A 25,954-nucleotide genomic window follows, 5' to 3' on the forward strand; every position below is an offset into this window, starting at 1 on the left:
GCAGCAGTTTAGGTGTTTACCTATGCCGCCATCTTGGATCCTCCTCCCTCCTCTTTTTTAATTGCTTTTTCTTTTGGTTTTCTGAGTTACTTTTTTTTTCCTACCCTGTCTTCTAATTCACTGATCTGATCTTCAGCCTCCTCTAATCTGTTGTGTATTCTTTCCACTGTGTTCTTTATTAGTGCTGTGTCATTCTTTATTTCTGACTAGTCTTTTTTCATAGTCACTATATCTTTACTCATGCTGTTGACACCTTTGCCATCATTATTCTGAACTCGATGTCTGATAAATTTCTTATCTCCATTTCATTTAACTCTTCTGGAGAATCCTCTTGTTTTTCCATTTGGGGCTTGTTTTTTTGTCTCCCCATTTTGGCTGCCTGTTTGGGTTTGTCTGGATATTAGGTAGATCTGCTATGACACCCAATCTCTAATCCAGGACAATGTCACACTCTGTGACTAGCCCTGAGTACCCTGTTTATAGCTATCAGTACAGTAGGTCCTCGGGTTACATCGGAGATCCGTTCCTATGGTGCAATATAACATGATTTTTGCCATAAGTCGGAATCCACCTACATAAGCACCTACGCCACTCACATGGAGCACAGCAGTAATGAAGTGAAACACTAAAAAAAAAAAACTTAAAGAAAGATAATAATTCCTGACCTTTACTTGTGGTAAATAAATAATAAAAAACATAAAGCATATATGTACATACGTAGAAATGACGGAACTTTTTTTTTTATATATAAATAAATGGGTGATGGTGACATAACCATGAAACAACGTACATTGAGTCCAACATAACCCGAGGACTGCCTGTATTCCACAGCTTGTGGCTCCCTTTTCTGGGATTGGGTACCTTTGGAAGGACCAAGATGTGCACTAGGATCTGCTTTTCCTAGCTTCAGGCCCCAGTTTATATCAGGCAAAGACTCAAAGCCTCTAGAGACCCACCTCTACCTACAGTCCCATTGACCCTCAGTCTTGATTAGCCTCAGGCTAATGGCCACAGGGTGGAGTGAGAGATCTTCCAACAGGGTGGGGTAACTGCCTCACTCCCCACCCCCGGCAAAAGCCATGTGGATAGCAAAGGTTCACTGGAGAAAGATTTCCTTCACAGTGTGAGGGAATGACTCAGCATAGGAAATCAGGGTGGCTGCCCTCCAAGCTCCAACCCCAGGGCTCTCAATGCTGACTGCTGCTTACACAGCTCCAATCCACCCTGCCCTTCCTCTTCCAGAGCCCAATGTGAGTGGCTGCACACGAAATTTTGTGCATTGGCCCTTTAAGAGGCATTTCTAGCCATCTCTACCTGGCAGACAGCAACCCTGCTGCTTTTCACAGCCAGATATTATGTGGACACTTTTCTCATTTCTAGTGTTCTGGGCTGGGAAGCCCAGCTTGGGGATTAGGCCCCAGAGTTATCAGTGGGAACTTGCCACAACTGAGGTATCTCCCGGAAACTTCAGCTGCTGTCTGTGGCAGCCTGGCCAGCCCTTTCGCACCTCCATCCCTCCTACCAGTCTCTATGTGATCTCTAGTTTCCATCCTTGGTTATCAGAGTTCTCGCCAGGTTGTCTTCAGTTGATTTTTCAAGTTGGTTTTTCTGTATTTTAGTCGTATTTCTAGTTTGGTCCTGGGAGAGTATCAGTGTAGCTTCCACTTACACTGCCACCATTTTGGAATCTTAAGATTTTCTCTTTAAACAATGCACTAGTATGGTTCTTTCCTCTCTGTCTATAACTCAATCTTCTAAACCATCGATGTTTTTCAGTCTGGATTTATATGTGGATATGTTTAGGCAGCTTTCTGCCATTCTGTTTAGTTAGTCTTTTGAGATTCAGTTGTTTTGTAATAATTTTCCTGTCTTTTTCTGAATCTTTTTCAGCACCACAATATTATTTAAATGCCTTTATAGTAGCATTTCAGATTTGAATACATTGAATTAAGTCAATTTTTAAGTCAGAAATATAACCAAATTGATGTTACAGTAACTAATACGAGATTTTTTTTATACAAAGTGTCTTTGTACCTAATTGTTTTCTTTTTTTTTAGAAGAAAACTTTTAAAAACAGCTATTTCGCTTACAATGTTTTATGTTATTACTTAAGTATTTTAATTTTGCTTTTGCAGGGCATTTGTCCAGAGATCATTGTTTTGCAACCGCAAATCATCCAAACATTATTTTAACATTTAAAATATATTTGTTTAAATTAAGGAACTTTTTATAAAAGTTCAACCTCTTGTCTTAAAAAGTAAACAAATTGATTTACATGTATCAAAGCATTAGATGATAACTTGCATGTAATCATTGTAGACATAAAACATAACAAGTACTCTCTCCCCATTTTATATTTTTAAAATCTTACTATTCTGTAATTTCTTGATCTGGTTTCTAATTTTTTACCAATTGTGGATTGTGCAGCACGTTTGGCTGTCTTATTTTTGTTTAAAAATTTTTTTCTTCATACTGGGTAAAATAAGAATTTCATGAGTTTTGTATCTTCACGTAAATCTTCAGTGTGCCCATTTATGTACTTCTAAAATTATCCCTAATAGCTATTACTGCTCTTGAGAATCTATTGTAATGCACACATTAAATAAGCCAGAGGGAAGGTGGACACTTTCTTGAACCTCACCTAATTCGTCCAAGGAGAAAATAGTATACTCGGACTCTTCAGCTTATGCTCATGTCAACTGAGGCTGTTGTTGCTGGCGATGAAATGCTGTTCAGTCTATTTCTGTGTGTCATGCGATGGACAGCTCCAGAATATTGGGTGTTTCCCTGGAAAAAAAATCAGAACTTCTGCCTCTGCCAGTGCACAGTTCTGAGTGTGCTGCCTTGCAGACTTTGCATAGGTAGAAATGACTAACTCAGTTAATATTAGGAGTACCCTTAGTGATTCACCTTTACCCTGAAATTTGGAGAACATACTGACCCTTTTCTTGTCCAGAGTGAGTCTAGCAAATATCACAGTAAAAGTTCTGGTATCATGGTCTTCTTTATTAGAAGTACCAACTAAATGATTCAAAAAGGTTCTTCCTGGGAGTTTGGTGTTAGGAGGTTCAATATCGAGTAGTCTTCCTGCTGTTCTTCTTTTATACACTGTTATTCCAAGACAGAATCCTCAAAATTGTTGAAACAACCACGTGTTGCATATGTTTTAAAAGAGCAGATATTGGAGAAAGAATTTGTGTAATCAAAAATGTTCTCACTTAGCTCTGGCCGGTATGGCTCAGTTGGTTGAGCATCATCCTGTGCACCAAGAGGTCGCCTGTTCAATTCCTGGTCAGGGGCACATGCCCTGGTTGCAGGGCTCAGTCCCCAGTATGGGGTGTGCAAGAGGCAGCTGATTGATATTTCTCTCTCATCCATGTTTCTATCTCTCTCCCTCTCTCTTCCTCCCTCTCTAAAATCAATAAAAACATATTCAAATAATCAAAGTATATATTTTTTGGTAGAAAAAGTCACATACAAAAATAAATTGCTCATGTTTTTCCCCCTCATTCTTTAATTTATGTTTTGGGCCAGTTTTCATTTAATTAAACCATATTTTTAAGTTTTAAGTCTGCTTTTGTATCTTGCATTTTTCTTCTTCTTAACGCCTGGGCTGCTGCTTCTCCTCATTCATCTCCCCAGCCCTTCCTGTCCTCCTTTCATCCCTCCCTCCCCTTCCGCCCACTTCTCCCTTTCCTCACGCCCCCCTTGCTACCTCCCAAACTTTATATGTGTAACTTACATGTGATTTCTTTATTTTCTTTACTTATGTACATGTTTGATCTCGAACTAGATTAAATGCTTCTAGAGGATAGAATTCTGATTTTTACTTTTAAAAGTATCTAGTACAAGTTATTTTGTATAGGTATTTATGCATGACTCTCTAGTTATGTAGGCTAATAAGATATAAAATGTAACATGTTCTTCCTTATTACAGAGTTAAAAATTCACCACTTAAGCAGTCTCCAGGTTATCAGGCAGAACTAATTATTCAGTTGGTGTGGGTGGGTGGAGAACCGCCACAACAAATAACCAGCCTGGCAGTCAATTCTTCCTATGGATTGTAAGTATAATTTATGTGTTTCTCAGTCTCTTCATAGTATTTCATATATTTTTAATAGAAATGATGACCTTCATTATAGTATCACTTAAAAAGTTACTGTATAACTACTTTTAGACCAAATTCGGTATTTGTTTGGAACATAATTCTGTTCTGAATTAGTTATTCCTGGTATGGTTATATTGCTTCCTGATATTAAATTAAATGACTCATGGACCAGTGAATTATTTGAGATAAAGGTTTAAAGTCACTATATCCTCTCCTGGATATACTCTCAGAAATTTCTTATGATTAATCAGTATAATAGAGGTCTAACAGCATCGACCCAGAAGACTGTGTATTATAAGCTGAATCTATAAATAGTCAACCACAGCTATATAATTAGTTCTTTCTATTTCCAAAGTTAACTTGCATAGATTATAAAAGCATCCTATCTAATAAAAGAGTAATATGCAAATTGACCGTAACTCCAACACACAAGATGGCTGCCCCCATGTGGTCAAAGATAGCTGCCCCCATGTGGATACAAGATGGCCACCACAAGATGGCCATCAGGGGAGGGCAGTTGGGAGGGACCAGGCCTGCAAGGGAGGGCCGTTAGGGGTGATCAAGCCTGCAGGGGAGGGCAGTTAGGGGTGACCAGGCCAGCAGAGGAGGGAAGTTGGGGGCGACTGGGCCTGCAGGGAAGGACAGTTGGGAGGGACCCAGGGCTGCAGGGGAGGGCAGTTAGGGGCAAACAGGCTGGCAGGGGAACAGTTAGACATCAATCAGGCTGTCAGGGGAGTGTTTAGGGGGTGATCAGGCTGGCAGGCAGAAGTGGTTAGGGGCAATCAGGAAGGCAGGCAGGCGAGCAGTTGGGAGCCAGCAGTCCTGGATTGTGAGAGGGATCCCAGATTGGAGAGGGTGCAGGCTGGGCTGAGGGATACATCCCCCATGCACAAATTTTGTGCACCGGGCCTCTAGTAATAGTAATATTTTAACCAAGTATTCATCTGTAGTAAAAGTATACTTATTAATTCATGCCTTCAAGTATATAATGTTAATTGTACATACTTCTTATTATAATGTCTGTTTTAAAAGCAACATTGTGATATGAGAAACCACATGCTAACTGTTCAGTCCTGGGGCTATTTAGCATGTGTAGGTCACTGTCTCCTTCCTTGATGCTAGCCTTAGGGACTTATTCCTTCTTCCTCTTCCTCCTGTAGCTGTTACACCTACTCTATCTCTTGCAGTTGTGTACCCAACTAAGACTGGCTATAGTCTGCAGTAGTTTTCTTTCATGTCTTTTATTTGCTGTCCCACAATGTAAGGACACAAACCTTCTCCTTTTTTAATATTTTACTGCCCACAACCATGAAGGAAACAGAGAATAAGAAAAAGAAATAATAGGAAGTTTCAAAAGAAGTTGCAATCAGTTGATCATAGGCCTCATTTGACTCACAGTTGTATTTTATTTAGCCTTTTTTTGTGTATTTTTAAAATTTGAACTTGTTGCCAAGATTATTTACTCTGAAAATCTATATTTAGAGTTTCCACTGGAAAAAAATCTGATTATCTGAACCGTTTCTCCATTGTTGCTTGGCAAAAGTCATTTGGAACCAAGTTGAAGTTTTTCCTCTTCAGATGGGAGTTGGTAGTACACTATCCAGTTCACCACTGTCGTTGCCTGCTTGTTGTACTTACTTATATAGCCCCTCTGTACATTTCAGTTTTCAACTCCTGGCTAAGGATCTTAAAGGGATAACATTTATTTATTCATTGTTGATTACCAAAACTTTTTCAAAGATACAGTCCCCTACTTTCTCATTGGAAAGGAGTGTCTTCCCCTGAGAGACTCAAAAATAGATGTCACGTTGTCTAGCATAGGGATTTATGTCTCTGCTCAAGTGCCAAATTATTTTTTGTTAAAATTTTTTAATGATAATGATTTGTAATCATTAATGTCTGCAAAAGATCTATACAGTTCCATGAGAAGCTGTATATCACCTGTATTTTTTTTTTTTTTTTTTTTTTTTTGGTCTGTGAAAAGCTTTTATTTAAAGAGGAATTTTCTCTAAGACCCTATAATGCTATCTTTTTAGCATTATAGACTACATTTTCTTATAATTCTTATTTGTGCTAAAGTATTTGCTCTTTTCCTGTTCCAGGGTTGTTTTTGGCAATTGTAATGGCATTGCGATTGTTGACTACCTCCAGAAGGCTGTACTCCTCAATCTGGGCACTATTGAATTATACGGCTCCAATGATCCTTATAGGAGAGAACCCCGGTCTCCTCGTAAATCTCGACAACCTTCAGGAGGTAAAAGAAAAAAATCCTAAGTTTTAAGATTTTTATAAATGCTGAGCTACTTCTGTGAATATAAGTACTTCTGTTAGTTAAATAGCTTGTCTGATTTAGTCTGTAATATTAAACTGTCAAAAACTAATAAAGGTTTGAGCCTCCTTTTTTTGTTTGTTTTGTATTATTAGATTTTGCTTTTATTTTTAATATTCTAGGATTTTATTTAACATTGGGAAAGAACCCCAGTATCAAACTTCTTTAGCTAAACTGTAATGACAGGAAATTTTGTCTCATAGACCAAAAGTGTACTTCAAAGTTTTCCCCATTTTATCATTGTCATTGTGAGGCCAACAATTAATTTTTTCAACTATTTAATTAAAACGAAATATTTCCCGTGTGAAAAAGTATATGCAAAAGTGAATTTCAGATCTTCGGTCTAGTGTTCTCCGATAGCCTTGATTCAGTGCAAACCCAGATCCATTAAGAATTCTCTTTATAGCATTGTTTTGTATTTGCTAGATAATTAGTCTTAATTTTAAGTGTTTTAATACTAATAACTGTGGAACACTTAGATAGTTAGCTGTCCGTACCAGTACTCCTCACCTTTTTTTTTCTTTAACATCAATGCACACACAGAAAATTGCATTGGATCTTTGTCACATTAAGGGTATGTTAATGAGGTCTCCAACAGTAACTGGCCTGCAGGCTCCAGTCTCCCCAGGACCTCCTGTACCAAGGATTGAAGGGAACTCTGTATTCGACAGATTTAACCCATGTGTAGAATGCCAGTGCACAGTGGAAATCTCCGGTCTCCACTCCCTAACTCAGTCCTGCTGAAGTAAAATTCTCTCTGAGATTCATTTCTCAGTTGCTCTCAGGACATTTTTGGCTAATACTACCTGTATCACAATTCATGAGAGAAGGAAAAAAGGTGATGGCATGTAGACCTTAGTATCTTGTTGAATTTTTCACCCTTTTTTGTTTGTGTGTGTAATCCTTTTGTCATAGTTGTCTTCAGCAGAAATTGTCCCAGACATACCATTCTAGTATCTTTGTCTCCTTGTTTCCCTCCCACTTTTCATTGCTTGACTAAGGTGTGCTGATTGTGACTTCTTGCATGTGTGGCCTTTCTAGCTTTTATTCTGACTCTCTGAAAAAACTCTATTCTTCTTTTTTTAAGTAAGTTATTTATTCCTTGTCAGTAAAATCATGGCATATTTACTTTTGTCTATAAAATTGTTGCTTTTCCCCCATTTATTTTTTGAAAAGCTTATTAAATAATATATCATTACTTAAATTCATTTCATAGTATGTATGTGAAAATGGCTATTGAAATATTTGTATCATAGTCCAGATGCTTTATGCAGAAACTAATATTTAGTGTTACAAAGTTAGAACATTGTCATGAGAGAAGTTTTTTGGAGGGAGCCAATACTTTTAACAATTTTACCACAAACTCATAGAAAAGTTTTATTACTCCTAAAATTAATTTCTATTTTCCTAGATAGCTCAGTGTAGTTTACATAAAATTGCTAGAAACCAAATACTTAAATGTATCCAGGGATAAAGACCAATTTTACAGTGTAATTTAAAAATTACTTTTTCTTGAATTTCACAGCATTCTACTTTATTCTGTAGTAAACTCTATATTATTTGTATTATTTTTTGATTCACTTTATGATGAAGAGTTAGTCCTCCTGTGCCTAAACGTCTGAGTTTTTCTTTACCAGTTTTAGATATTTAATTGTTATCACTTGCTCACTTTAATAATATTTAGGATTATGTTCTTGGATTCACTTTGTGTTGAAGAGTTAGTCCTCCTGTGCCTAAACATCTGAGTTTTTCTTTATCAGTTTCAGATATTTAATTATTGTCACTATGCTTGCTTTAATAATATTTAGGATTATATTTTAAATTAAATGAAAGTTATTTTAAAATATGCCTTAACATTAAGAGTATGTTTGTCTTAATTTTAAAATTAAATGGAGAGTAATTGGTACTAAAATTCTTTAATTGCAATGATATAAAAATGATAGTCTTATTAAAGTGTATATTTTATAATATTTTCTTGAAGTGTAGCCCAAATATTGTCAAACTGTTCTTCTGTCTTTTTTAATAGATCAGTTTAAATAGAGAAATTTTTGCTATCAATAGATGGTGATATATTTTCATAAAGAATAAGGTGTCACTTATGAAATTATTTTAGAAGATAAAACATTATTTTTTAAGTATTTCATAGCTGTATTAAATATAATTGAACCATTGATTAAAATATATAGAGTGTTTTTATAATGAAATTTATGAAACTGTCCACATGGACAAGTCCTGTTGAAGTGTTTCAACTACCCATATATTTGCTAGTCTTAATTCTACTAAAAGCAAAATGTGATAATATGTGTCTAATTTTGCTGCCCACTTTTTCACTCCATGAAGGTCACAAAAGAAAAATTTCTATTCTGAATATATTCTAAACTCCAAATAGATTGAATTAGTAATGTGAAAGCAATAGACTTATGAGAAAATGTGCTTACTTGGTCTTGGAAGTTGATAATTATAAAGATGGTAATTAGCTGGCTATATCAAACTATATCTAAACTTTAGGAAGGATATTTCCAAAATATATGAGAGGAAGCTCTAAAAATGAAGTTGTTGACTATGCAATTTTAAGTACTTTCAGGTAGGTTCAATATTTTCAATAAGATAGAAAAAGATCTGCTCTCTGAGCAACTTTCAAATATGCAATACAGTATTATTAACTACTAGAGGCCCGGTGCATGAATTTGTGCACCAGTGGTGTCCCTCGGCCTGGCCTGTGGGATTGAGCCATAACCAGCTCTCCGACAAGCCCCCAAAGGATCCCGAATTGCGAGAGGGCACAGGCCAGGCTGAGGGACTCCACTGGTGCGTAATCGGGGCCAGGGATGGATGTGGGAGGTTGGCCAGCCAGGGAGGGACCACGGGAGGATCCAGGCGTGTCCGGCCTATCTCACTCAATCCCAGTTGGCTGGACCCCAGCAGCAAGCTAACCTACCAGTTGGAGCGTCTGTCCCCTGGTGGTCAATGCACATCATAGCGACTGGTCGACCGGTTGACTATCTGCCCCCTGATGGTCAGTGCATGTCATAGCAACTGGTTGACCAGTCAACTCTCTGCCCCCTGGTGGTCAGTGCACGTCATAGTGAGCGGTTGAGCGGCCTTAGCATATCATTTGCATATTATGCTTTGATTGGTTAAATAGACGACCAGAAGACCAGACACTTAGCATATTAGGCTTTTATTATATAGGAGGATAGTCACTATGTTGTATATTACATCCCCATGGCTTATTTTTTAAACAGGAAATTTGTACCTTTTGACCCTATTAACCCATTTGTCCCATCTCCACATCCCCTCACTTCTGGCAATCACCAATCTGTTTTTTCTATCTATGAGCTTATGGGGATTTTGTTGTTTTGTTTTAGTTTTTTTTTTTTTTTTTGGTTCACATATAAGTGAGATCATAAAATATTTTGTCTTCCTCTGTCTAACTTATTTCATTTAGCATAATGCCCTCGAGGTCCATCCATGTAGTTGCAAATGGCAAAATTTCATTCTTTTTAGTGATATTTCATTTTCTTATCCTATGCATTCATCAACGGATACTTATGTTGTTACCATATATCACTACTATTTAAAGACCTACCATCATTTATATATAAGCAAATATTTTCTCAGAGATTAGATGCATACCTATAATTTTATCTATCACTTTAGAACTATAAAAACTAGATTTTCCAGAAACACTAGTTTGATGAACTTTGAAAAGAAAACTGATTGTCATTCAAAAACTTTCTACCCAATGAAGACAAATAATATAATGTTCAAAATAGAAAACACTTCTAATAAACTCAATTCAGTACTCAGTGTTTTCTGCAAATATTACTGTTAAGAACTTTCTTGGTGACTGTAGACATTGTGGCATCATGTCTTTTACCAAAGGAATGGAAAAGCAGATACTGATCATGTATCTACGTCAGCAATTTTCAACCAGTGTGCCGCTAGAATTTTTAAAACATGCAATACCTGTTTAGTTAGGGTCACTGACCTCTTTCTCCTTAGATTGTAAAATAATAAAATGACAACAGCTAACACAACAATAGCCATCAGGTGTGAATGAATCCAAATTATACCTATTTTTTTTGTCAGATCCGCAAAAAATATATATTTTGGTGTGCCACAAAATATTAGTAGTTTATGTATGCCAATAGATGAAAAAGATTGAAAATAACTGGTCTGTATGATACCTAATATTTTGAGAAGCCCAGATGTGTGACCTCTTCTCTCTTGCCCAACTATGCCAAACTTTTGATGGGTTTATTTGTAATTTTTAAAGACTATGCAGAAATTCTTTTCATTTAAATCACCAAGCAAATTAATATCCATACTAATTGTTTACTTTGCATTTGCCATGTCTTGTCTTGTCTTGCTGTGTTTTCTCCTCTGAATTTAGGCCATGCTATAGATAGATTAATTTTATATAATTCACTTATACCTGTAAAAAGAAAGTAGTTCTCTAGAGCTTTTTTAAAAAGGTGCTGGCATAGTTTTTAAGAGGTGCCACCTTGCAAGATAGATAATGTGCACTATTTTAAAATTAAAGATTTGGAGGTACAAAATATATGTTTATTATTCAAAAATATGTAAGGGAGGTGTTTGAACCATACATAGGGTAAACCACTTTGATTTGAGGGTCCCTATGATGTAACAATCACCAGACTTATTACCAGTATTTTTCTTCAGGAGAAATCCAATAATAATTATATGCCTCTCAAATTACTGATTTTAAACAAAGTCTTGCATTATGTCTAATGTTTCTTGAAGAATAGCAAATTATCTCTTGAAAATTCTGTTTTTTATTTGTTTAACTGATGATTGCTGTATTAGTTTGAGGTGTTTTAATATCAAGATTTTCTTACGTTTCTATCTCAAAACTATTGAGCATAGTAACAGGTGTTTATTAATCTCCTGGGTTTTTTTAAATGGACAGTCATTTAATGTGTACTACAAATAGTAGATAAAACTACATTTATATAAATTTGTGATGTGACTTGGTTTTTGGTTTTATTTTTTAGCAGGTCTGTGTGATATTAATGAAGGGACTGTAGTCCCAGAGGATCGCTGCAAATCTCCAACTTCTGGTAATTTGAGTTTTATTTCATTAATAATTCTACAAAAATCAACATAGCATGTCAGTATTCCACTTTATAGGTACGGATTTAAAATACAACTACAAGGAGCTTTGGTATCGAATATTCTGAAAAATCATTTCAGTATTTTTTGCTTTTTCATTAAGTGAAAAGAAATGCCCTAGATAAAAATCTACAGCTGTTACCTATTAAGAGTCATATAACTATTTACTTAGGTTTCTACTAGTTATACATTTTTTAGAGAAAATAGATTTTACTTTTTACCAGTGAATCAAATGGTTTAGTTATCTAACCTTGTCTTTGCTTTAGGCATGCCTGTCATCATTTGGTAGAGAATACTCTAATCCTCCAGTAATCTCCAATTAAATATGAAAGATTTTTAACATTTGTACTCTACTGGTGACTGTCGACAGTTATAATAATTGTAGACTATTTTATAGTTATTCTTATTTTTTATCAAAGTAATATTTTATATAATTTTATAGCTATATTAAAGCAGTTGCCCTTTTAATTTATATATAGAGCTTTATGTAACCTATTTATATATTGGTATTTTAGGGGAACTTTAGTAGCTTTTCAGTCTCCATAAGATTAAGAGGATCCTGAATTTATTATGTTTTCAGTGGATTGAAACTTTGCTAATCTTTAATAAAGTTGACTTCATAATTTTAACTACCATATTTATTAAAACATCCTGGCTGGAAATTTTCATCAACTTTCTACTAGAAAGATTGTTCTTAGCATAAGGTAAATTATTCTTAGATTCTGATCCTTAGCTGATTCTACTACATCAGAATTCTAAGAATGGGAACTATTGAGAAGTATATTTTACTTTACTCTCTAATACTTCAATTTAGCATTTTATTAGTTATAAGACTGCAAAAGGTTTTCTTTTTAAAATTGTATTTTCCTGATATCACACAAGTGAACCATTCCTGAAAATATATCTAACTTCTGGTTTTCTTGAATCTTTAAATTTCATATTTAAATTCACTTATCAAACTAATGAAATATATTGAGCCATAGGAATCATTCACATAATTAGCACCTAATACTAAGTCTGAACATTGATAGAATAAAATATGAATGAATAATATGGAGCAGGTAACTGTATTTTCCACCTTACAGGATTACAGTTATTTCAGAATAAAATTCTGGAAACCTACCCCTTTGACACAATATTGTTAATAGCTTGTATCTTCCACTGCTTGTCTGTTTTTAAATAGTTAGCAGCAGTCTTTGCTACCTATCATAGGCAGCTCAGTTGTCTTACTATTTGTACATTTGTAACGTTTGCCTTCATTCCTGTTAGCATTCTAATAAGGAAATAAAGGAATAATTTATTATCGTTTTCATGAACACAATCCTGCTAATTTAGGATGATCAGAAAAGAAAAATGGCTGGAGTGAGTTTGAGGTGAATGTAAAGAACCACAAGGGGGTCATGTTATTAAAACCCTGGAAAGTAGTAACTAAATTACTAGCTTCAAATACTTTCTGTAGTGCAGTGGAAAATAAATAGTTAAATGATACAGTATATATTATTAAAACCAATATGGTTAATAGAAAACTCTTTGTATCAATGAGAGAAGAGGAAATGTATAACAGTGGGTTGGAAGTTAAAGTGAGCTCCTCAAATACTAAGGAGGACCAATATTATAGAAATGAATATGCCCTTTATCAAAACCAGTGTATTTACTCAAAATAATACATATAAATGAAGAGGGACTTTTTTGAAAATTTTTAAATCTCTTGGTCAAGATTTGTGATATCAACAGTTTAGTCAGTGTCAAAGTTATATTAAAAATAGTTTGCCTTTCCCCATTTATTTTTAAATAATCAGTCTCTCTGAAATATAAAATTAATTCTGCCTTCCTGAATTAACATTGAATATTATTACTTCCATCTCTTTGATCTTTATTTTTCAAAACTCACATTGCTTCACTGAGCACTTTAGTAGTGTTAGAATTTTTATTTTAGCACTGCATTCAAAATTTGTGTGTGTGTATTTATGTTAAAATGATTTTTAAAAAACCACATTTGTTAGGTTACTTCAAATTGCAAAGCCACACATACCATGATATAAATGGTGCCTTCATGAATTGCCATGTACCCTAGAAAAAAACAAAAGGCTGTGTGTATTTTCTATGTTTATTTAATCATAGTAATTTGGTAAATGTATTCAAGTAGGACACGCTCAAAACAATTTTGGAACGTTTTCATGAGATATCACAGAAGTATGATAAGCAGTGGTGGGCATTTTTAGTTAGGGGGAAAATAAAAATCTGCTTTTAAAATTTACAGTTATGGAAATACTAGACATGTAGTTTTATACTTATGTTTAGATATATTATCTTGTTACTGCTCTACTTTCCAATATATGAAAAAAAACAAGTATTAATAACTTGTACATTCATGTGGTTGTAGTTAGTATCAGAAATGACAGTGATATTATCAAATATATAGCATCGTATCATAACCATATTCTTCTTTACATCTGAATTATATTTATATGAAAAACAAATATGTTATTTCTATTCTTAAAAATGTTACTGAGCTCAATATTACTTTTATGATTTTTTTATATAGGCTTTATGAGCACCTATAAATGCTATTTAGCAAAAGTACGTGGTTTTTAAAGAGTAATCTTTTAAGACTATTATAAAGTGATTGGATCCTGCCATTGTTGGCAGGTTTTACTTGGTCTGTGAAAAGCCACCTCACAAGTTTTTGTCAGGAGGGAAATTTTGTCCTTATTTATTAAGGTTCAGTACTTTCACTGGGATAAAAAAGGAAATAAAAACAGAGAAAAACGTTTTTATTTATTGCCGGTTCTATTTGGGATATTTGCTTCTAATGGAAAAGCTTTATTCTTTCAGCAAATGTTTACTTAATGGTTTCTAGAGGTAAAAATTGCACTGAATGCAAAGGGGATGCAAAGATAAATTAGTTAGGGGGCCAGTTTTTCAGAAATTCAGTCCAGGGGAAAGGTCATATATGTGTAAACTTAAAATACAAGGTATTAATTGATTAACATTAGATAAAGTGTTATGGGAATTCAGAGGAATAGGAGTGATTTATTTACAGCTGAGGGGATTGAAAAATTTAATGGATGAGATCATTTTAACTGTTTTATAAAGAATAGTTTAGTAAGAGTCAACTAGAATACTACTTAGGAATGCATTTATAATAAAAGATATGTGTTCAAAATCAAAGAAATAGTATGAAAAATTGGAAACACCTTTTTAAAGAAAGTGACAAATAAAATCATAATTATAAAAATTACTAGACCTGGCCAGATGGCTCAGCTGGTTGGAGAATCGTCCTGCACACCAAAAGGTTGCAGATTTGATTCCCAGTCAGGGCACATACCTGCATTGCAGGTTCAATCCCCAGTCAGGGCTCAGACAGGAGGCATGGATGTTTCTCTTCTTTCTCTCTCTCCTTCCTCTCTCTCTTAAAAAATAAAATAATATTGGAAGTCACAGCTGAAATAAAATTTTATATGTCTTAACCTTATAAACTTAAATAAGTATTTGAACATAGCTGAACTTATAAGTACTATCCTCAGTATTTTAAAGGTCTTTATGGTAATAATTGAATTTGTATATTCATTTGAAGTTTTTATCTAGAAAGCTAACTCTCAGTTTTACCAGTATAGTACATGTACAGGATTCCGTGTTCTACTAGATAAACTTTATTCAGTTAACTAATATCAAGAACTTTACATTTTCTTTCAGAAACAGTTAGTTAACTTCTACTTTATATTTTTCTTTTTCTGTTCTCTAACATACAGTATTTACCAAAATTTTACCCAATGGATGTAACTTATAAAAATATTATAAATTAGAATTGTTATTTATATATACTAGGGATTGGTCTGCCATGAAAGATAATGCAATATTGATTTCCATTCTTACTGTAATATTATAATTGTTAACTATATACATGACATTTCTTTGTGGCCAATCATGTAGAAACTTGTTTTAGAAGTTACCAGATTATTTTGTTTGTATTTTTCCCTGTGACAACTCAGTGTTTGTGACTGACTGTTTGCCTATTCCTTCCATTGTCTTCATTTGTGTAGGTTCTTCATCACCACTCAATTCAGATGATGAACAAAAAATGAATAATTTTATAGAAAAGGGTATAGTATGTTTATTTTAAAGTATTTATTTTAATTATGTTTAATTTATTTAGTTTATGTTGACTAGATTTTGACATTTTATATCAAAATATTATTTTCAGTGAAGACCAAAAGCAGAAAGTTTTCCAAGATGGTAGCCAGTGATATAGGTAGGAAATAGAAATTTCTGTTTTGTTTCTAATTCTTGCTATATGCAATGTTAACTCAATACCGAAAAATTATCTAATGCATTGCATTTGTATATATTAATTTGTTATTCCTGTGCTAAACAATCTCTTGGGCTGTGTTTCTTCTGAACTCAGAGCAATAATTATTAAAAATCAGTTAAATTGGGTTGCAGTTCTTCCTCTGACTTGTGTGAATTATTCTATTAATTTTCATTTTTGCTCTACTTTAAAATAAAGCAGGGTTCAATTTATGACATAAGTGGTATAATTTTATACCCTCAATTTTTAAATATCTTAGAGTTTTATTTATATTTTTTTACCTTTATTCCATTTTCCTCATATTATCAAGACCCTAAATTTCAAGGAAATGCTTCTCTAAAAGACTGACTCTTTTAATCTGTAATCTTCACTATCCTTGAGTTATTGAGAATTTTCTAGGACCCCCCGCCCCCCATTAAAAATGAGAGATGGAGAGTATTTTATATTAATCACTTTGTCTTCATGAATGTCCTTTGAAATGAATTGCTCACTCTAAGGTTTTCAAAATTTAAAAATGATGGACAAATATATAACTAAATTTTGGGGACATAATCAAATGGGTTTTTTGGTCATAAAAATTTGAATATTCTCTGAAATTTTTTAAAGGCTTAAGGAACACCATTTTTTGAAAAGAGAATAAATTTAATTTTTGATTTAAATCCAAAAATTTTATTATACTGTTACTATATTACTTATTTCCTCCAAAATTTCCATCATATAGTTCTTGAATTGTATTAAATTGGATGACTTTCTAGGCAACTGAAATAGATTTATTTTTTCCCAACTGATAAAGTTTACTATATATAGTGAAGTTAAGTTGTAAACATTCTTAGAAGTAGTGTCCATATTGTCAGCATTTTGTAAATTGAACCCTGTTTAGTCATATTAACGTTGGCTGATTCAGCACCTCTGGTCATTTTTTAAATAAGGTGGTCTATTCTTGGGCAAAGGACTCTTCATTTGTGGAGAATCAATTATTTTACCTCTTGGTATTTGTGCGATTTTAGTGAATCAATGGGTAGTAGTTAAATCATTTAAATTATGTACTAACACTACAGTGTAATACTTTTCACAAATTTTCTTTATAGTATATTCTATCTTAATATTTTAGAGCTTATTTACTGTTACATAATGTAAACAGTTAGAAAGGATTTTGCTACATATAATTTACCAAAGAACTTTTAGAGTTTTGTTACCTAGAAATTTTACCTTGCATGAAAGTGACTATGCATAATTAAATTTTTGGAATAATTTCTATGTCTGATTTTTTATTCTGGGGTTATATTTCCTTTTTAAATATAATGACTACCTTTCATTTTCCAAGGTATTTTGAATGGAATATGTATCATGGAATGTCTGAGCTTGAATATTTGAAAGACATCATTTAACAAATTTTTTAGGACTGAGAACATTATTGAAAGGATACTTCTTTGATAATGGTCTTGCTTTATTTTTATGTTATTAGCAAGTTTTTCTTTCTGTCATGCTAGTTTTTATAGTTATATTCATTGGGAAATGTTAACCTTAATTATCTTTTCAAACTTTGTTGGTTATGCAGTTATACATAGTTATTTTTTTATCTTCAGAAACCACTGTTAAATTTTCTATTTTAGCCAAAACCGGTTTGGCTCAGTGGATAGAGCGTCGGCCTGCGGACTGAAAGGTCCCGGGTTCGATTCCGGTCAAGGGCATGTGCCTTGGTTGCGGGCACATCCCCAGTGGGAGGTGTGCAGGAGGCAGCTGATTGATGTTTCTCTCTCATTGATGTTTCTAGCTCTCTATCCCTCTCCCTTCCTCTCTGTGAAATATCAATAAAATATATTTTAAAAAAAAATTTTCTATTTTATATATAATTTTGGTTTTTGTTGGAATCTTTCAGTGTTTTTTTTTTAATCCCAAGATATATCCCAAGGTATATAGAAGAAAAGCTCACTTCTAAATTCGTTCTTCATTCAAATGGAGATTGCCCATTTTAGACTATAAAGTTTTTGCCATTTAAAAAAATGACACAATTTATCTCCCTACTTTAACGTCAAGTTTTGTAATAAGACTTAGCATAAGATATGCTATTGAAGAAACACATAAAATGTCAATGAAACATTTGGAAAAAATTCATAGGATCTCCTGAAGACCTCTCTATGGAAATGTGTTTTCCACGAGAAGCTTATGGTGTCAAAAGTGTTAAGACTCCTTGGGCATTCTTAACTCACTGTTTCCTATCATCCAATTTCATACTTGCTCTGTAGTATCTTGAACCTCATAAAATGATCACCTCTCTCTTTCTCAATCTACAAACATTTATAGCTTCAGCTTTAGGCAGTTATGCAGTGGCCTAATAAAGGAAGGCTTAAGAATTAAGCCTAGAACACCCGAGGTTGGCACTGGTAAGAGAACCACCCTGTGCCGAAGGCTGACAGAATATCTTGGCTCTGAAAATTTGTCCCTTAGTTTCACCTACTCTTTGAAAGTAAGGACAGTTGCTGTCATATAGGAGAGGGTGGGGAGAAAAGAGTGGGTTGCAGAATGCCATTCTCGCTTTCACAGTCTAACCCAAGCATGGAAAATGAACCCTGTTTTTACTGCCCGACATTCAGCCGAGGTAGCTGAGATGATAACAATAATTGTTTTTAAATATACTTAACAATTAATTTAATTTACTTTGTAACTTCAACAAGTTACTTGCTTTTTTTTCCTATTTGACAGATGAGGAAACTTGATAGTTAGAGCCTATTATTATACAACTAGCCAGGATTTACACCCAAGTAGTCTGACTCTACTTTTTGTCCTCTTCAACACTATACAACCTTACTTCTTAAGACGATTTATTGAAGGATTCAAAAACAAATTTATTGTGTGATTTGCAACTAGATCTTCTGGTTATGGCCCTCATCTATCTGCATGGCTCGTATTATGTTCTGTCCTAGCACCAGATTATGGAGGCCATCTTGGTACCCATCACCCAAACATAAATGTACAGTGTCTGGAAGTCTACTTTCCTCGAAGACTAGACTCCAGGGAAAGTAGAGCAAACAGTACAGTCCCCTAACCCATCTACCCATAGCCTAGCTTCATTGTTCATTTCTTGACTGATAGCTAAGTCAGGTAAATGATACTGACAATGACTTTGTTGTTCATGCATAAGAGCAGCCTAAGAAGACATAACTTCAGTCTTGTGACTTTAACAGCAAAAATATAGCAGAATGTAATGCAGTGGCAGCATTCCTAAAGAAAGGTACATGCATGTAATACATATACAGTCATTTGTTTGGCCTATACATATCTTATGATTAATTTTTGTCAGTAAAATTTTAAAGAACATTTTCAAAGTCAATTAACTTTTCTGTAGTGTTAGAAATTTCTGTAAGTCATTTTTAATCTGCTCGTTATTTAAATTTTATAAAACTTTGGAATTATGAAAGTTTGTAATGCTTTTTGTTATTTAAATTAATATAAAAATAGTCCTAAAATATTTATCTTTGTTAAAGTATTAATCCAGTTTATCATGACCTCCTTATGCATGAAATATGATGTAGATGTTTGTTAGATTTTGACTGCATGATTAACCTTTCCTAAAACTTACTAATTCTATTTCATGGTAATTTGGTTTTATTCTGAAAGGTTTCCAGCTGGATTCTGTAGGCTACAACCCTGCTCATGTCTAATTTTATTACTAATTTTCATATAGAAGAAATGATTACCAAATTGATTACATGATGCTATGAGGGGGAAATAATACTAGAGGTTAAAGAATAAAGATTCAAAAGTATAGTGACTTGAGTGCTGTGATAAAACAAATAGAAATAATAACTCTATTTAAGGAATGCCTCCTAAGTTCTAGACACTATACTATATATATTTTTATATGGTAGTTGTTAATATAATATAGGCAGCATTATATACCTCCAAGGCCCTTTTTATCTTTCAAATTTCCAGTTAGCAATTAATTGGGTAATATTGGATTTTCTTAGCAAAAATTTTGAAGTTCATATAAATGAAGATAATTTTCATTAGTCCAAGTGCTATTTTTTTGTAGTTCTCTTATACATGAGTCCCAATGATTTCTTTTTTAAATTAAAGTGTTCTAACTTAAATCTGCTCTTTGTTGTTATATTCTAAACCACTAACTCATTAATATTATTATTTTAAAGCAGCTCAAGCCCCTTTAATTTTCATGAAAGAAATTGAGTCACAAACAAGTTAAATGGCATATCCAAAGTAATGTCCCATAGTAATGACTTAATTGGGACCGGAATTCAGGACTCTTGACAGGTGTTTTACTATAGCTATCTCCCCTCTCATGGAGTCTTTCTTGTGCGGTCTTCCCAATTCTTTTATATTTAAAAGTTGAAAAACAAATTCTTAGAAGCCCATTGCAGTTTGCTATATGAATGAAAACTATGTATCAAATTAATTTAGAATTTTAAGTTATAAAATTATTTCAGTTCATTTAAAAACTCAAATTAGTACTGACATTTCTACTTCATATTCCCCATTATTTAATCTAAAATGTGGCTGTTAATGTATACAAGTTTATATTTAATCCACAATATGGCCATTGAAAGAATAAAAGCTCATCTTGAAAGAGAAGACAAGTCAAATGTGCAGTATTGCCATTTTACAGGTAACGTCAATATTTTCTACTTTGAAAGATTATTAGTTACCCTTAATTGGTCAAGAACTAAATTTCACAGGCATATACTTTAAAACCATTCTATAAATCTGAGTCCCTCTAATGAATTCTTTTTCAGGATGACTAAAATCTGAAGAGTATGGCATATTTTGTATTCACATTTTAATTGTATTTCTGATGTATCTTCTGACAAATTTTATAATGAAATCTGCTCATCAAAGTATGTGCTTTATATCTTAGTACTTAACTGTATTGTTTCTCTCTTTATAGAAAATTATCTTTTTCTTACATCAGAAGGATGTACAATGATCTTTCTAAAAATAGCTTGCTATTTGTTTTCTAACATAAAGAAAATTAGTCCAGATAAAGTAAGATTATTGAAATAATTTCTTTTTAAACTATTGTTGAACAGAACTATTAATGTGGCAATTTACGTTCTGCCATTAGTTTGCTATGGCTACCATAACAAAAATAATATATACTAGGTTGCTTAAACAGCAGAAATTTATTTTCTCTAAAATAGTTCTGGAGGCTAGAAGTCCAAGATCTAGGTGTTGACTGATTTGGTTTCTTCTGAGGCCTCTCTCCTTGCTGATGGCTGCTTCCTCAAAGTGTCCTCACTTAGTCTTTCTTCTGTATAGCTGCATCCCTGGTGTTTCTTTGTGTCCAGATTTCCTCTACGTAAAAGGATTAGGGCCCACCCATAATGGCCTCATTTCAATGTAATCACCTCTTTAAAGGCCCTATTTCCAAATAAAGTCACATTTTGAGGTGCTGAAGATTACAGCTTCAACATAAGAATTTTTGGGGCAATGTTCAGCCCATAATACTTATTATATTAAGTGTATATAATACCATTTATTCTGTAGAAAATGAACTTGGAAAGGTTGCAGAGTTTAACTGGTGATACCCTAGACACTAAGTTTTATGAATTTATGGAAAACAAACAGAGGATAGAAAAATAATGTAGACAAAAGCTCTAGAAATCCAATAATTAAAAGAACTTGTTACTGTCAAATATTTGCCACTCAGGTATTAGTATCCCTTTAAAGATCGCCCTTCATTTCAGGAAATAGATATGTGCTCTGTATTTCCAAAACTTACCTTTATGATTAATAGGCTTGTATTTAAGTTGCCCTCTTTTTCTCTTCATTTCACTTATGAAGAAATTTAGCATTTTTCTATAGAAGCAAAATTCCAATGAAAGTTTTTATTTATTCATTCATCACCATGTTTGTTGAACACATATTAAATGCTAGATACATATATAGATATAATATTTTATAAGATAAATTCTATTCCCAAACTAATGGAATTTAAATGTATTAAACTAATGCTATTTACATTATTAATTCAAATGTCTATTAAAATAATGTGTTATAACTAATAAGAGAATTTCTACATTCTGGTCCCACTTTGCCCCTTGGATTTTTACCCTATCCGACAAGCTGACTTTTAGTTGTTTTATTATTCTGGTTGTTTTTATTTAATGTCATATATTTCAACATTATCCTTGAAAGTAGTGTTAGGTCTCTGTAGGTGGTGAGAAAAGTGATATTGTCACTTTATTCTAATTATTGAACATCTCTCAGTATACACAAAATTCAACTTGTTTTTTTTCCCCAGCATTTTCTTCATACTCTCATAATAATATTACTTTACATTTTAGAATTGGTATGCTGTTTACTGTTAAAGTCACATTCTAAACAGAAGTTATGATTCTGTTTTCTTTTTAAAAACCCTCCTTATAAAAATAGGATGTAGAACACAGGGGTTGGAAAAACTAAAAGAAAATTACAAAGCATCTGTTTAATTTCAAAGAAACAATGAGAATCTCAATAATTGAGGAATTTTACAAAGATTTCTACAGTTACAAAGAACTAAAAATAATCAATCGTGACGAAACTGTCATCTATGGCATAATGGTCCAAGTAATCCTCTTGCCTTGAGACTTGCTTTTCTTGAACATCATGCATTTTTCATTGGTATTGAAACTACCGCTGCAGACATGATTGTTGTGATCAGATATAACTTCATTATTTCTGCTAAGCAAATGCAGCTCTTTACTGCTTAACTCAGCCAGCCAGCTTGATTTCCTCATTCAGGTTTAGAAGAAGAGAGAGCAAAGACTCAAGTTAACAGCCTTCTGAGGTATATCTCTGATTATCAGTTTTCCTCAAACTGAAGAAACTTCTTTACTGCCATTCCCTTTGTTGCTGCTGTGGACAAAGACATAGAAAAAAGAGAGCTAGTTCATTCTCTCTACTGACAAAGGATTTTAAAACAAGGAAGATACTGAGTGCAAGGGACAGGAGTTAAAGAATACTCAGTTGAAGAAGAGGGGGAACAAAAGACTGTCTTCTAAGAACTCTTATAAGTCTTATGTCTCCTGTTTGAAAGCCTGGATGGAGTTTGAATAACTTCTCGGCATGAGCAGAAGCCTCTTTACAAGTATAGTGAATTCAGCTGACAAGTAACTGGGTTGGCAAGTGCTTCTGAGACTCCTGAGAAGTAAAAATCTGAGCATCAGAAAATTGCTGGATAGTCTGCAACCGCTTCATCGTAAAATTAATAGCAAATTACAGGGTTTAGTCCCAGCAGACTGATTAAAGCTTCTCTAGAAGTGGATCTGCCCTCAAAGAGGTAGACTAAACAGAGCTGAAAACAAGTATATCCCCCAGAAGTAGTCACAGAAATTGAAAGGTAGGAACATTTAGCCTAAATTTCAGTGTTAGATCTTAGGTTTGCAACTTAGCCTCCCACTATAAAACTAGTCAAAATACATGAGGCTCTTTCCAGGCACTGAGCAACAGGCAATCCTGAACTACCATCCTTAAGAGAAAGGAAAAATATGATGTGAGTCTCACGGTCTTCCCCAGCTTTCTGCCACAAGACACTTTCCTGCAGTACAGAGTGGGTAGAACCCAAGTGGAGTTGCAGTTTCATTAAGCTAAGCAGGCAGAGTTTGAAATTCTAGGCTGCTGAATTGATTGGAATTTTCGAGGAAGGGTACTAGAGAGGAACTGCTTAGATGGGGATTCCTGGAAGTCTTGTATGGGGATTCAGTGCAGGTCCTTGCCTCAGAGCTGATTCTACAAGGCCTGGTGGCAACCACCTGCTTTGAGGCTGACAGCTGACCTGTAATACAGCAGTCATTCTGTAGTACTAGGAGTTGTTGCCCTTAAGCTTGCTGAGCACCTCAGTTATTCTGTTGTTGTCACATAAAGATCTCTCAATAGTAGGGATCACTTTTAGCTTTAAAGCCCTAACCTAAAACTAAATTTAAACTGAAATAGTCCCACCCTAACAAAGAAAAAAACCAAGCCTGATAAAACCAAAAGGATCTGGTGATTTATGGCACAACAACACTCAACACCTATTAAGGTTGACAATGTAATCTGGACTCCCTTCAACATATTATCCACTATGTCCAGCATCTGGTCAAAAGTTCCTAGGCATATGAAATAAAAGATTCACAATAAAAAGTAGGAAAATATGACACATAGTCAAGAATTTAAAAATCAGTAGAAACAGACCTGAAGTTGACTTAAATGTTGAAATTAGCAATCAAAGATTTTAAAGCAGCTACAATAATATGTTCAAGTACTGAAAGGAAAAAAATAGTCATAATGATTAAACAGATGGAGAAAATAGAAACTTTATAATGAATAAAATAAAAATGTTAAGGGTAGAAGAGGTCACTGGGGAAAAAAGGGGGGACTTATGTATTAGTTTCAACAATAAAGGTTTTTAAAAATAAAAACGTTAGTACTGAAAAGTTTAATATCCGTAATGATAAATTTACTGGGTGGAAATTTACAGAAGAAAGGGTTATGGAACCTGAAGACAGATAAATACAAATTATATGATGTGAAATGCCAAGGATTTAAACCCTCCCATACCATCCTCCTTCTTCCTCCTCCCTCCCCATAAGCATCCATGAAAAATAGACAAGTTATATTCAAGGGTAGGTGATAATCTGGCTTCAGATTTCTTGGCTACACTTAATATGATAAAAATATGGGACAGTTTGAGTTTTGAGGAGATATAGTTGTGAGCTGGGACTTTTGTATATTACTAGATTTTGTCTGATACATGTTTTTCTTTATTTTTAGCTAAACAAAAATTTGTGAAATATTTGTATGTTATAGTTCATCTCAACTGTATAAAAAAATGGATATTAAAAGGGACTGGCAGGAAGTATGCAAAAATGTTACTTCTTGATTATGGGCGTTCATGAGGACCTTATTTTCTGTTTCTCTGTATTTTCCAAATTTCTGTAAAGAACACATAATTCAAAAAAGCTTAAAGATGAAATGCATGAGTGTAGGACAACAGAAAGAAAATGATAATCTGATACTGCCTATGAATCTATTAATTGAGACTATGTCCTTTTTCATCTAAAACGTCTCATTCTGTGCATTGAAAAATGAATTTAACCTTTAAAATATTTTGGAAAGAAGATTAAAAACATTATCCTGAGTGAAAGATGCCTTACATAAGAGTTTATACCATGATTTCATGTATGTGGAGTTCTAGAATAGGCAAAACTGATCAATGGTGGAAAAAGCATCAGTGGCTGTTTTTGGGGACAAGGGCAAGAATTGGTTGGGAAGGAATACGTGTGTCCTTTTTGGGGTGGTGATAAAGTTATATATCCTGCTATTATTTTGAATTACAGGGTGTATACATTGTTAAAACTTAGTGAATATACATTTAACATTGGTGCACTTATATGTAAATTTTATATCAAAAGAAAAATACTGTGAACAAAAATGTTTGGCAAACATATTGTTTTGTAAAAATATAGAAAGTCTGTTCCTTGCTGGCTTTGTCTTAATAACCCACAGTCTTAGGATAACTATTCCAGCCAGAGATAGGTATAAATTAGAACATTGTGCTTGCCTCTGTTAGTGGTACTGGTGATGTTGTTTTGGAGTTATTTGTTTCCTGTAATGGACTGTAAGCTCCTGGAGGGCAGGAAATCCCTGCCTTCTGACAAATTACTGGCATGTGCCCAGTATTTAATAGATCAATAAGTTTCACTCTGCTCCTCAAAACTCTTAGTTCTGTATCTATTTTTATAATATTAATCAATAGCTAGAATTAACACTAAATAATATAGGTTAATCTTTTAATTTCAAGTTCTATATTCAAGGAGATTGCTTACAATTATATGCAAACATAACAACAATGTGGCTTTTGCAAATATAACAACAATGTGGCTTAAATGTCTTTTGACTGATTGCTATGATTGAGTTGGTGGTCTGGTTGTGGGTCTCCAGTTGCAAAGTGTTTTATAAAGAAACTAGAGGCCCGGTGCACGGGTCCCTTGGCCTAGCCTGCAGGGATTGGGCCGAAACTGGCTCTCTGACATCCCCCAAGGGGTCCCAGATTGCAAGAGGGCAGTTCTTGGGTAACGCATCCTGGAATCAGGCTCCC

At 33.9% G+C, this 25,954-nt stretch overlaps 1 protein-coding gene across 8 annotated transcripts in view; it reads left to right on the forward strand.

Moving 5' to 3' along the window:
- STXBP5 (syntaxin binding protein 5) overlaps positions 1 to 25,954 on the forward strand; it is a 152,665-nt gene that overhangs the window by 100,254 nt on the left and 26,457 nt on the right. For 2 of the 8 annotated variants that reach the window (XM_080666219.1, XM_080666220.1), the window contains 5 exons: positions 3,938 to 4,063; positions 6,211 to 6,362; positions 11,456 to 11,521; positions 15,617 to 15,676; positions 15,778 to 15,825. In XM_080666219.1, coding sequence (XP_080522345.1) covers positions 3,938 to 4,063; positions 6,211 to 6,362; positions 11,456 to 11,521; positions 15,617 to 15,676; positions 15,778 to 15,825 — 452 coding nt within the window. The remainder of the gene's footprint in view (positions 1 to 3,937; positions 4,064 to 6,210; positions 6,363 to 11,455; positions 11,522 to 15,616; positions 15,677 to 15,777; positions 15,826 to 25,954) is intronic. The other 6 variants (XM_080666215.1, XM_080666217.1, XM_080666216.1 and 3 more) reach the window with 4 other exon arrangements.

The sequence above is a fragment of the Plecotus auritus genome, assembly GCF_963455305.1.
Source record: "Plecotus auritus genome assembly, chromosome: 4".
NCBI classification, from domain to species: domain Eukaryota; kingdom Metazoa; phylum Chordata; class Mammalia; order Chiroptera; family Vespertilionidae; genus Plecotus; species Plecotus auritus.